We start from the raw sequence: 13,045 nt of genomic DNA on the forward strand, positions 1-13,045 counted from the left end.
TATATAAATTGAAATCAAATATAGGAATGAGATAAGATAAACAATTGATAATAAATAACACAAATAAGATAAATAAAACAAATAAGACAAATAAGACAAATAAAGCAAATAAGACAAATTCCTACGGAAGTTCCTTTGGAAATTCATCCGGAAGTTCCTCCAGGAATTCCTCCGGAAGTTCCTCCAGGAATTCCTCCGGAAGTTCCTCCAGGAATTCCTCCGAAAGTTCCTCCAGGAATTCCTCCGGAAGTTCCTCCAGGAATTCCTCCGGAAGTTCCTCCAGGAATTCCTCCGGAAGTTCCTCCAGGAATTCCTCCGGGAGTTCCTCCAGGAATTCCTCCGGAAGTTCCTCCAGGAATTCCTCCGGAAGTTCCTCCAGGAATTCCTCCGGAAGTTCCTCCAGGAATTCCTCCGGAAGTTCCTCCAGTAATTCCTCCGGAAGTTCCTCCAGGAATTCCTCCGAAAGTTCCTCCAGGAATTCCTCCGGAAGTTCCTCCAGGAATTCCTTCTGAAGTTTCTCCAGGAATTCCTCCAGAGGTTCCTTCAGGAATTCCTCCGGAAGTTCCTCCAGGAATTTCTCCGGAAGTTGCATTAGGGATTCCTTCGGTAGTTCCTCCAGGAATTCTTCCGAAAGTTTCTTCAGGAATTCCTCCGGAAGTTTCTCAAGGAATTCCTCCGAAAGTTCCTCCAGGAATTCCTCCGGAAGTTCCTCCAGGAATTCTTCCGGAAGTTCCTCCAGGAATTCCTTCGGAAGTTCCCCCAGGAATTCCTTCGGAAGTTCCTCCAGAAATTCCTTCGGAAGTTCCTCCAGAAATTCCTTCGGAAGTTCCTCCAGGAATTCCTTTGGAAGCTCCTCCAGGAATTCTTTTGGAAGTTCCTCCAGGAATGCTTTCGGAAGTTCCACCAGGAATTCATTCGGAAGTTCCTCCAGGAATTCTTTCGGAAGTTCCTCCAGGAATTCTTTCGGAAGTTCCTCCAGGAATTCCTTCGGAAGTTCCTCCAGAAATTCCTTCGGAAGTTCCTCCAGATATTTCCTTCGGAAATTCCTTCGGAAATTCCTCCGAGAGTTCCTATGGGAATTCCTCCGGTAGTTTCTGCGAGAATTCCTCCGGAAGTTCCTTCAAAAATTCCTCCGGAAGTTCCCCCGGGAATTCCTCCGTAAATTCCTTTGGGAATTTCTTCGGAAGTTCCTTAGGGAATTCCTCCGGAAGTTCCTTTGGGAATTCCTCTGGAAGTTCCTACTTCCAAAGGAACTTCCTCTTGAATTCCCGTGGGAACTTCCGGAGGCATTCCGGAAGAATTCCCGGAGGAACTTCCGAAAGAATTTCTGGAGGAACTTACTTTATTTTTCTTCTTAGTCTCATCTATCTTATTTGTCTTATTTGTCTTATTTGTCTTATTTGTCTTATTTGTCTTATTTGTCTTACTTACACCAGAACCACTGTTATCACCCAAATACTTTTCAAAGCTTGTGTGAAAACCTTGTAAAGAAATCCTCTCACGATATTTTCTAATGTTGTTCTAGAAACGGCTCATGTTTTCATTTTCCAAAACCAGCTGGAGTTTATTTATTTTAATTTCCTCATTGCGTGATTGGTCGGCGCTGCTGCTGTTCTCTCGCCGAACCACTGCATGAGTGATAAATTTCCCCATTGTTGCCAATTCCTTTTGTTCTCCGTTTACGGCAAATTCTCAAGCAATTGTAAACTGCATAATAATGAAATAATTTTGGCGACACTGCCAGCGTCATTCTGGCGGGCTGAATTGGGCAATTTTCTCTCTCAGAGAGTGCTACCACGTGCTTTTTTAACGGAAAACCCTTCCCTCAGACCTTAATACACACAACATCGATTTCAATGGTGGTTACATCACCACCTGTCGATCGTAAGCTATGATTGTAACCTAGCGGTCCGTATATCATAATCTCACGTTGGAGACGAGCACCCCGACAATAACCATCGCGCATGAACCGCAATAAGCTCTATATCTACATACTGAGGTCCCCGCAGCCCACCCGCGACATGTTGATTGTCGGGGTGAACAAAGTGTTCACTGCATCACAGGTTGCCTTATTGCACTCGTTGGTTTTGTTCAAGACGCCACCACCGCTGCAATTTCGACATAATCTGTTGAGATGCTGTGTTCACCGCATTCCATATAGCTTCACCTGGCACATCCTCTCGACGAGGCTGTCCGGGGTTGTATCCATACCGCTAACAAGCAGCATGGCATTGCTGACTCTACCTCACCTACACATTCAGGACACTCCGCAGATTCTACGAAGCCGAACCTGTTAATTTGTTAAAGCAACCTTGCTCAGACAACACCTGTATTAGGTGGAAGTTGACTTGACCATGTTTCCTATCAACCCAGTTGGACACATCCGGAATTATTCTGTGGGTCCAGCTACCTTTGACTGCGGTGTCCCATACTCTTTGCCATTTGAGCAACGAGGCTGCTCTCTTGACACGTCGCACTTGCACCGAGTCCCTTTCGTTGTAGCACTCCACATCTTTCTCTAGGAGAATGTCAATCGGCATCATCCCAGCTATAACGCACACCGCCTCATATGATATCTGTTGGACATCATTCGTGATAAAGATTTTATCGCCATTGAAGCCCGCTGACATGCATAATCGACGTGGCTCGTAAAATTGAGCTTATCGTCGATCTTCACGCCCAGATGCTTAAAAGACCTCACGGAGTTAACTGTGTAGGTCCCTACTCTTATCCTCGCTTGCTGCAACCCATAGCGATTATGCACCACCATGACTTCCGTCTTGTGATGTGCAAGGGACAACCGCCTCGAGTTGAGCAATTCCTCCACTCTGCTAATCGCGTATGAAGCCTTCAGTTCGACTTCGTCGAGAGTGTCTCCTGCTACCTCTAGCATTACGTCATCCGCGAAGCCTTCAATCTTCACACCGGCCGGGAGACTTAAGCGTAATACTCCGTCGTACATAATATTCCACAGAACAGGTCCGAGGATCGATCCCTGTGGAACACCCGCAGACACTACGATCGACTTTTGACCAGCATCGGTGTTGTATATCAGCACCCTGTTCTGAAAATAACTTTTCAGTATCCTGCACAGGTAATCCGGAACTCTCAATCGGTGCAGGGAGTCAGCAATAGCTGCCAAACTAGCATTGTTAAACGCGTTTTTTTACATCAAGTGTAATCAATGCGCAATACCTAATACCTCGTCTGTTTAAACCTTTCGCTATCTTGGCCGTATCCGTTACCGATCGAATTGCTCCGATGGTAGAACGGCCCTTACATTGTGGTTGTGTGTGACTCGAAGGCTGTGTAGCGTTAGGGTCTTAGCGGCTATGAGCCTTTAAAAATCGGGTGGACAGCCACTTACCGACACACGAGTGCAGCAACTTAGTTGTGACTGAATCTGGCGGTATATAAGTTATTGTGACCCATCTTCCGAATCTTCCATCTACAAAAATGGATGAAGGACAAAAACAAAGAAGAAGAAAAAAAGAAAAATGGAGAAGAAGAAAAGAAAAAGGAAGACGGAGAAAAGGAAAAAGGAAGAAGGAGAAAAGGAAAAGGAAGAATGATAAGAGAAAAGGGAAGAAGGAGAAAAGGGAAAAGAAGAAGGAAAAAAAGGAAGAAGGAAAAATGGAAAAGATAAAAGGCAGAAGGAATAAGGAAGAAAGAAGAAGAATGAAAGAAGAAGGAAGAAGGAAGAAGGAAAAAGGAGATGGACGAAGGAAGAAGGAAGATGGAAGAAGCGAGAAGGAAGAAGGAAGTAGGAAGAAGGAAGAAGGAAGAATGAAGAAGGAAGAAGGAAGAGAGAAGAAGGAAGAGGGAAGAGGGAAGAAGGAAGAAGGAAGAAGGAAGAAGGAAGAAGGAAGAAGATGGAAGATGGAAGAAAGAAGAAAGAAGAAGGAAGAAGAAAGAAGGAAGAAGGAGGAAGAACGAAGGAAGAGAGAAGTGAGAAGGAAAAATAAGAAAGAAGAAGGAAGAAGGAAGAAGAAAGAAGGAAGAAGGAGGAAGAACGAAAGAAGAGAGAAGTGAGAAGAAAAAAGAAGAAGCAGTAAGGAATAAGGAATAAGGAAGCAGGAAAAAGGAAGAAGCAAGAAGAAAGTAAGTATAAGAAAGCAGGGGAAAGGAAGAAGGAAGAAGGCAGAATGAGGAAGTAAAAATGAAAACCACTAGTAGAAAAGAGGAAGAAGAATGAGGGTAAAAGAAAGAAGAAAAAATAAAGAAGGGAAAAAAAAAGAAGGAAGAAAGAAAAAAAAATAAGGGAGAAAGAAGAATGATCAAAAAAGGAGGAAAAGGGAGAAAAAAGAATAAAGAAGTAACAAAGAAGAAGGAAGAAGAAAAAAGGAAGGGCGAAGAAGAAAAAAGGAAGAAAGAAGAAAAAAGAAGAAAGCTAGAATAAGCAAGAAGGGAGAAAGAAGAAGGGGTTATGAAGGAAGAACTTCTCTTGTTTCTTTCTGCTCATTCGGCCTAATGACCATTCAGCATAATGAACTTCGGCCAACTTACCTGACACCGTAAGAAATATGTGATTCTTAAATGAATTTGAGACTGAAGTATTATTAATCTGCCAGTTCGAGCTTTTTCTCTATCCAAGTGACTACTTGATTTTATCAAAGTGACTACTTGATTTTATCACCCCCTGGTGAATTTTGGGGTGATAAATTAGGAAATGTGACAAAATCGGAAAAAAAATACTTCAAATTTTTTAATTCATTTCAGGAATATGAATCACTTTATGCCTTGGAAATGTAAAATGCGTGAACGGTACCCGATATTTCTTGTCGAAAAAAAGCTTTGAAAATCCTTGACAGGTCCTCAGAAACGACTTTTAATAAACCACAGGCGGTGAAAGATTGTTCATGATAATCATTGTTGCTTGCGGTATTATTTACATAAATAAAAAGAACGACTAAAAATTTCTAAATTTTTTGGGGTGACCAAATCGGGTCGAAAACGTGACAAAGTTATCGGGATATTATCGGGATTGATCGAGGATTGGACTTACGATCAATACCAGCAAACCGAGGTACATGGTTGTTGACAATCAACGTGGGTTCATTTGTAGGGGTGGTAGCGAAATGGTGCTGGATGGTGAAAAATTTGAAGTGGTAGAAGAATTTGTGTATCTTGGAACATTAGTGACGTGCGATAATGATGTTACCTGCGAGGTGAAAAGGCGTATTACAGCTGCAAATAGGGATTTTTACGGACTTCGTAACCAGTCCCGTAATCTGCAAACGAAAACAAAACTCGCGCTGTATACCACTCTGATTCTTCCGGTGGCTTTATACGGCCATGAAACATGGACGTTAAAGGAGGCTGATCGGAGAGCTTTCGGAGTGTTTGAGCGTAAGGTGCTGCGGACAATACTCGGCGGTAAACAGGAGAACGGTATCTGGCGGCGTCGCATGAACCCCGAATTGTACCAGGAGTATAAAGGGCTGGATATTATTAAACTTATACAACACGGCAGACTACGGTGGGCTAGTCACGTTGTTCGTATGCCGGAAGAACGTCTTGCGAAGATAATATTTAGTAGAGAACCCGGAAGAGGCCACAGACTTCGAGGAAGGCCGCGTACACGATGGCTTTTTGCAGTTGAAGAGAATCTAAGGGCGCTCAATGTTCAGGGCGACTGGAAGCGATTGACCCAGGATCGAGTCCAGTGGAGAAGGATACTCCATTCGGCGTACCGTGGGGGACCAAAATCCATAAAGCACCGAAATCCGCCCACCTCATGATTTATCTTATCCTGTTCAGATACTTGACAGTAAGCTTTTAGTGCATAGAAATGGAAAGAAGGCTTTGAAATTAAAACAACAAAAATCAAAAACAAATCGCCACCCACCAAACGCGGAGTTTCTGCCGCCATTTTGTTTTCGGGTAGAGCATAATTGCACCAAAAGTAACTGTGTTTTAATTGCTAATTGCGAATCATTACATAAGATGAGTGGAATACAAATCGAAGGGGTCGCTTCTCAAGGTGCGTTTTGAACTATTTACAGTGGTAGCGTTTTATTAGAAACTAGCAGATTCGTTGAACTTCGTCCCGCCCAATATTATTTAGTTAGCATAAACCGTTTTCTATGAATTCACAATTTGAATGTTGACGTTTGTTCTGCGATTCGGTTTTATTTGGCCTTTCAGAAACCTCTTTCAGGCATTTTCTATGATTTTTTTTGTGATTTTTTTCGTGGGGTGAACTCATAATTTCATTTACGCTTAAGGTAATAATCGACTAAAGCCCAACCGTGTAAAAAAAAACGAACTTTGGTGTAATCAATATAATGAAGCAGTATCTTTTTACTCATTTTTCGATGTTGTCTTATTTTGAACGAAAATAAGTTAAATTAGTTGAAACTTCAGGTCTTAGAGTGTAAGTGTTCGTGATATGAATCAGAACAAAATAACTTTGTCTAACAAGGCACTATTTTAAAACCGACAGAAGAGCTAAATTGTCATTCAAAAGACATCATGTAAAATGACACATGACGTACCTATTAGAGTGATTTCGTTTTATTGCCTCAGATTTTATATTCAGGAAAATGTACTGTTGGATAAAAATATAGGGCCATTTGGTTAAACGTTTGTCGCAAAACTATAAAACGAAAGCTAAGCCTTTATTAAAATTGTAGATATTAATCAAATGAAATTTTACAACACTGAAAACAGCTGAGCATCGGAAAATATCACAGTATTTTGCATCTACATCCTATAACTGCTGTATTTTTTTTTCCTATTTTCATAGAAGGGGTATTCACTTAACGGCGTAGTCTGCTGCGTGTCTGTTTATAGAAATGTGTCATAGTTGATTTGAAATATGTCCCTTGTGATTGTGTATGGAATATTTTACACGCAGCAAGCTACGCTGTTAAGTGAATACCATTAGAAATAAAATAACAGTAGTTAAGAACAGATGATGTATCTTCATCTCTTGTACATACAAATTTTGTTTGTATTCGAATAACTTAAAAACTGCTGAATGAGTTTCTCACTCCTTCAGCAACCCTGGTTTACAATATATTTTCCAATAGGAAAGTCACGATCAAAAATAGTAAAAGTTATCGAAAACTAAAATAAAAATTTGTAAGGGAATTTGTTGGGTAGCTCAGAAGCGTTTTATTCCTCTAATTGAATATATGGAAGTAGATAGTTTGCTTAGAAAAATTGTCAAAGTTTAGTAAGCTCCTATCAAAAATCATCAAGTTTATCATCATCATCATCATCATCATTGAGCATTTCGCACAAATTTGTAGGTGGTACAAGCCAAGACTATTGTATGAGAGTAGAAACACTTTGATCCGTTACCACAGATATTGATTTGGAACTAATAGCTATCTCTTAGATGGAAGCAATGCACTCTCCAATAGTCGAGATCTGTCCTGGCCACGTCCTTGCGAATGCTGAGGAAGGGGAAGGATGGTTCGTTGGACACCTACTTAAGAAAGATGCAGAGAACTCTACGACCTCTCATAGGTGCCACGGGAGGTTTTTGGATTGTTAGTGTTGAAGGTTTAACAGTAGGAATCGTTCTGGTAGAACGTGAAACACAGAAAGAACAAAGATAGAAATACAAAGAAGGAAAGGGACGAGCCTGGAATTGAACCCACGACCTCCTGCTTATAAGGCAGAAGCGATAGCCACGAGACCACCGAGCTCGTCCCTATCAAAAATCATCAAGTTTTAAACACAAAATAACGTATAGCGGATCTTATCGAGAATATTCATTATCAAATGACACAAATGAATCATTTGTTTGAGAAACAGCATATATCCATTTTACACAATTTCGAGAAAACAAAAAACTGTTTTTGTACAAATTGGTACCGAATCTTTCGATTTCTTCGATAGATCAATAGATCAAACTCAACATCCTGGGGTACTTCTATTGCAAAAACTGTCTTCAAAGTGCATGGACATATGTAGTTTCTCTAACAAACAATTTTTTTTCGTATGTTTTGCCAGAATACGTATTTTTGGACGAGGATTCAGAATATATAAAAACCTCATTTTGGCCAAAAATTATACATATGCAGTTTCTCAAACGAACGATTCAAATAGATAAGTATGTTGTCGGAGGTGAGCCAGCCAAGGGCTGAAAGCCTCCTTAATAAAGATATATAAAAATACGAGAAAGGCAAAAAGTATATTGTTTTGTGTTTTTTTACGAGCAAAGTGCTGTTACCTCCCCCATTTTAAAATGATCTTTGTTGGCTTTTCACCACCGATCACTGCCTTAACATTTATTGCGAGATTTATTTATTGAAGAAGAATATAAACACATAACCATATTGAGCGAGCACGCATAGAAAATCCACTGGAAACGCTTCTATCATCAGCTTCATTACTGAACATTATCGTGGAAGTGTGTGGACATTCCTTGAATCGTTCCCAATAGTTTCTCTTAACATGCTGCCCTACAAGGATTGTTCGTACAGTTTGATGGGTTTCCCCGTGTTATTGATCCGATTATCAGTAATAAAAACTAAAGTTAAAACGTTATGTCACCAAGAACACTCCTATCATGTTTCTTCTTTGCTGCATTCGCATTCCCAGTTTCTTTCACTCGTTCCAACCAATCCCACCCACACTGTCTGGTAGTAACTACCGTCTGTGAAAGAAAGACTAATGGATTAACGACAGGATCTACAGATACAGAACAAGGTAACAGCAACAAACCGTGACTGTGGTCAAAATGTTGATAAACTTTGGCAACATTCTTAGGTTAGTTTATGTTGAACGGGAAGAGGACAGAAAAAACAGAAACGGGAAACAATTCGAATTTGAACTTTTGATAACTTTTACAATTTATCTTCTTTACCTCATATTCTTAAAATGATTCAAATTTTTTATTCAAACATTTTTATTAAGTAGCAGTATTGTAAAATATCATCTGCATGTCATTTGACACACACGCCTATAACTTTTTTAAGAAGCCTAATCCATTTAATGATTTTCGATGAAGTTATAACGCTTGAGGCTCCTCCAGAGGTGAGCCAGCCTAGAGTTGTAAGCCTGATTGATATAGAATCACAAAAAAAAAACGCTTGAGGCTATATTTTCGTCCAAAGGTACATTGCTCTAAATGTGAGCAGTGGAGAGTGGAGAGGGAAATCTCTCCAAAATGTCACGTGCCTTTTGACATAATGTCATTTGAATGACATTTTGACTCCCACGCCTTACATGACATGTTTAGAGCAATATTAGCCAAAGTTGTAGGGACATTTATGCCTGCTATTTTCATATGCAAATGAATGCCAATGACATTTTACAATGCTGCTTAGTAGTACTTTTGAAGGTAGAGGCGGCTACAGTTACTCAAAAATTCAATTCATTATTTTCCTATAACACCTAGGGAAGATCCATAAATTAAGTAATGCATGTAAAAGCAAGTATGACGAGCCATACAAACTCCTCAAAATTAATATTTTTGAGCAATAAAATCAATGAATCTTCCCAAGCTAGGGACAAACAAAGAGTGAATACCGTCACGTTCCGGATGTGAGTAGAGTCCTGATTCTACTGTTTGCACCGAAACGTGTGGAACTCTAATCAAACAGATCCACTGAGAAGAGCGCAGAGGACAACAGATGGGATGAGGTCAACTCTAACAACTGCTGCTGAACTGAGAATGCGATGCAAAACAAGAACTGATTTGGTTCTAGGCCAGTCGTGTCAATCCGGCGCGTAGGCGGCGGGTCGGAAGGGTCAGATGTGGATACGGAGTTATCAGAAACATGCATCTTAGGTACTTGCGTTTGCCATTTAGCTGTTAGTAAGGCGAAGCTTAATGCATTAGTACTTTTTAACCGAGCCTGGATGGAATGATTGTCATGCTTTTTACCATGAAGGACTTTTTAGGGAACTCACAGAACGTAACAGATAACTCCCAGGCTCCACATGTCCGTGTAGAAGTAGATTTCGTCATAGTTGAGAACCTCCGGGGCAGTGAACTCAGGTGTACCGAACATGACCTGAAAATAAATAAATATTGAATTGGAATAATCATCCAAAATCACACCTGGTAAAATTATGAACGACTATTTACGTGAAGCTTTTTGTTTGGGTCATACCGTCTGGCAAAACCGAAATCAATGATCTTTATCCGATTGCCAGTCTTTGTGAGACACAGAATGTTTTCCGGCTAGAATCAAAGAAAATAAGATTAGCAACAGGCAAATATAGAAATCGTGTTGCACCGCCATCCGACCTTCATGTCAAGATGAATTATACTCCTGCTGTGAATGTATTCCATGCCCTCGCAGATCTGTCTCATGAACACGGCGCATGCTTTCTCTGTCAGCACAAAGTCGTCATCAATTACTCGCTCAAACAGCTCACCACCTTGGACTCTGGAACAAGATACACAATAAACAACACAAGAGTAATTAATCCATGGGGTCTATTTATAACTCTTCAAGATTCTAAATCATGGACGGTGGAGCCGCATGGTTGTTCACCCAATTAATCAGAATACTTACAGTTCTAGTATCACATAGACTTTGTTTTCGTAGTCGAACGCATCGAAGAGCTGGATCAGCCGGGGATGGTGCAGGCAGCTCATGATGTCGATCTCCTGTATAGCGTCGGTGCGTTCTTTTTTCTTCTTGCAGGACACTATTTTGGCTGCCAGTTCCAGTCCGGTTGCCTTTTCCCGGCATAGGAACACCGTCCCGAACGTACCCCGGCCCAGTTCCGGTAGGATGTCGAAGCTCTGCCGTGGATCGACATTTTCCTTCAGCTGCACCTGTCGGTAAGGAAATGCTGGTGCGAGTTCTGAAACAGGAAGAGAAACGAAAGTGGGGGAATAAATATTTGTTCGAGTGGGATTCTTGAAGGGGTGTGGGGGGCATAGATAAAACAAATTGGACCATTCGATTGCAGATTTTATTGCCCCCGGTGTAAACAAATATAGCAGCGCCCAACCGATTGCCGACTGCCTGCATATGTTTTCGCGGTCAGAGCAAGTGGTTGATTTTGGGCGTGATGATGATGGTTTTCGAACGGAGAGTTGAAGATTGACGGATTAATGGATGTTTTATTTGAAATGAAATCGAAAACATCGTCAAAAACATATTGGGTTGATTTTAAGCATATTGACGCACTGCGCGGTATTCTGGTTTAAAGCAGTTAATGGGTTGATCGACATTGTTGCCACTTATTGGCTGAAACAAAGTGACGTAGTCACTAAATCTAAAATTAGAATATTTTAATCACTTATTGTAGGCTTTCACATACTAAATCTGTCTCATGCCGCGCGATAATTGAGTTGGCAGTTACTTGTCAAAACTTCGACTCTTTAGAAAGCATCGCTAAATACTTTTCTATAGCAGAATGACAATGTATTCTGAAGCTATTATTTTGATTTATGTTATATTTCCACAACATTTCCAACACCGTGGGGCATCGAAATCCATACTCTTAAGCCTCGGTATATGGAAAAGTCTTTAGAAAATACGAATCGAATGCAAATTAAAATTTTGTCGTTTATAAAGTATTCTGCATTTACGCATTGAGAAACTAAGAAAAACATGAAAAGACAATGAATTGAATCACACCTTTTGAATTGAAATTCACCGTGGCTATAGCTATTTTTTGTCTAGATATACAAATTTTAAAAAAAATTGTCTCTACTGCAAATTTTGGTTCTATTCTATCGTTTATGGAAATGTTCGAGAATCTCTTCTCTATTCTCGAAAATATCGGAACTTGCAAGACAAATGATTCTTGTCATATTGTTCTCGATTTCAAAAGATATTTTAGTTACAAGATAAAGATTGTCGCTGTCGTCGCTGCCCGGAACATCTTTTGTTGGCGAGGATAGGGTGCTAAATGTCAATGAAGGAAACATACATACGATTCGACAGTTCGATACCCAACATATCTCGGACAGCAGAACAAAGGGAACCGAAGCGACAATCTTTATCTCGTAACTAAAATATCTTTCTCGATTTCTGATAAAGGGTTGTTGATGTTGATTCCCTGATCATACGTTTCTGTTTACGCGCACATACCTATGGACATGGAAACGAATGCGTGAACGATCATGAATCACCATGATGGTTCCATGGAGGTGGAGTTCATCCCAACCCAATATAATCGGTGCAGTGATTAACAGCCGAATGATTTATGACGTGAGTAATTTAACATCCAACCAAATGGATGAGTTATTTTCGAACATGAGTAGTAAATTTTGCACAAACGACATGTTCGGCTACACCTAGCAGATTTACAAGACGAGGAACGGTAACATGGCGCGGTCATTGACTTGATTGACGCGCCTGTTATATGGTTTTCGCCAGAAGCAGATGAGCGTTGCTTTTTTTGCGGTTGCTGTTGGCAAAAAAATCGAGTTTTAGATAAGCCAATGCAATACGACAGTTCTTAGGGAATTTTCTTCAACAGACGCTTCTTTACTTGAAATGACATAATTGTAAACAGAGAAGAGCATCTATGTTCGCCGTCAGCAAGGTCGTTTTAGTCGCATCGTCGGCAAGCAGCTATGAACGAATATTGTAGTTAAATATGCTGGACGGTAATCATGATGCAGCTACTGGGCGAGGAGATTGGGGACAAACATGTATGAGGAACCAAAAAATGCTGCCGCATTTGCTGGATTTTTGATATATTACATATATCAATAGGGTAGTGAGCTAATTCCCGTCGTAGTAGGTAGTGCTTGGTTTTCAAATCTAATCTATACGCCAGCCCAACTACTTACTCTAACTAAGTTGTATGTAACACGTATTTTAGAGTTCCTAGTCTTCATTGTATACCATTAGCGCATTGAGCAAATCATAGTTTATTGAGAATCGGCAATCAAAAATACCCTTCAAATTTTTCAAATTTGTCTTATGAAAATCTGTTTACGTCCATGAGAATTTTCATTCGTCCAGTCTAAAACTCGATGGGTTGCTGTCAAATAAATCTGTTGGTATTGGTGTGCGATTTCTACAAGTACACCAAATTAGTTTTTTATGCGGTATCATACCGTGTTAAATAAAAATTACATATATTCAATTAATATTGGCCCGTTCTGAATATG

The 13,045-nt window shown here is 40.3% G+C and overlaps 1 protein-coding gene across 2 annotated transcripts in view; it reads right to left on the reverse strand.

The window, feature by feature from the left end:
- The window catches only part of LOC134210549 (myosin light chain kinase 2, skeletal/cardiac muscle-like), a 130,124-nt gene that overhangs the window by 65,167 nt on the left and 51,912 nt on the right, over positions 1-13,045 (reverse strand). For both annotated transcript variants that reach the window (XM_062686601.1, XM_062686602.1), the window contains 4 exons: positions 10,482-10,776; positions 10,211-10,352; positions 10,049-10,144; positions 9,871-9,974 (listed from right to left, as the gene is read on the reverse strand). In XM_062686601.1, coding sequence (XP_062542585.1) covers positions 9,871-9,974; positions 10,049-10,144; positions 10,211-10,352; positions 10,482-10,776 — 637 coding nt within the window. The remainder of the gene's footprint in view (positions 1-9,870; positions 9,975-10,048; positions 10,145-10,210; positions 10,353-10,481; positions 10,777-13,045) is intronic.

The sequence above is a fragment of the Armigeres subalbatus genome, chromosome 2 (genome assembly GCF_024139115.2).
Source record: "Armigeres subalbatus isolate Guangzhou_Male chromosome 2, GZ_Asu_2, whole genome shotgun sequence".
Lineage (NCBI taxonomy): Eukaryota > Metazoa > Arthropoda > Insecta > Diptera > Culicidae > Armigeres > Armigeres subalbatus.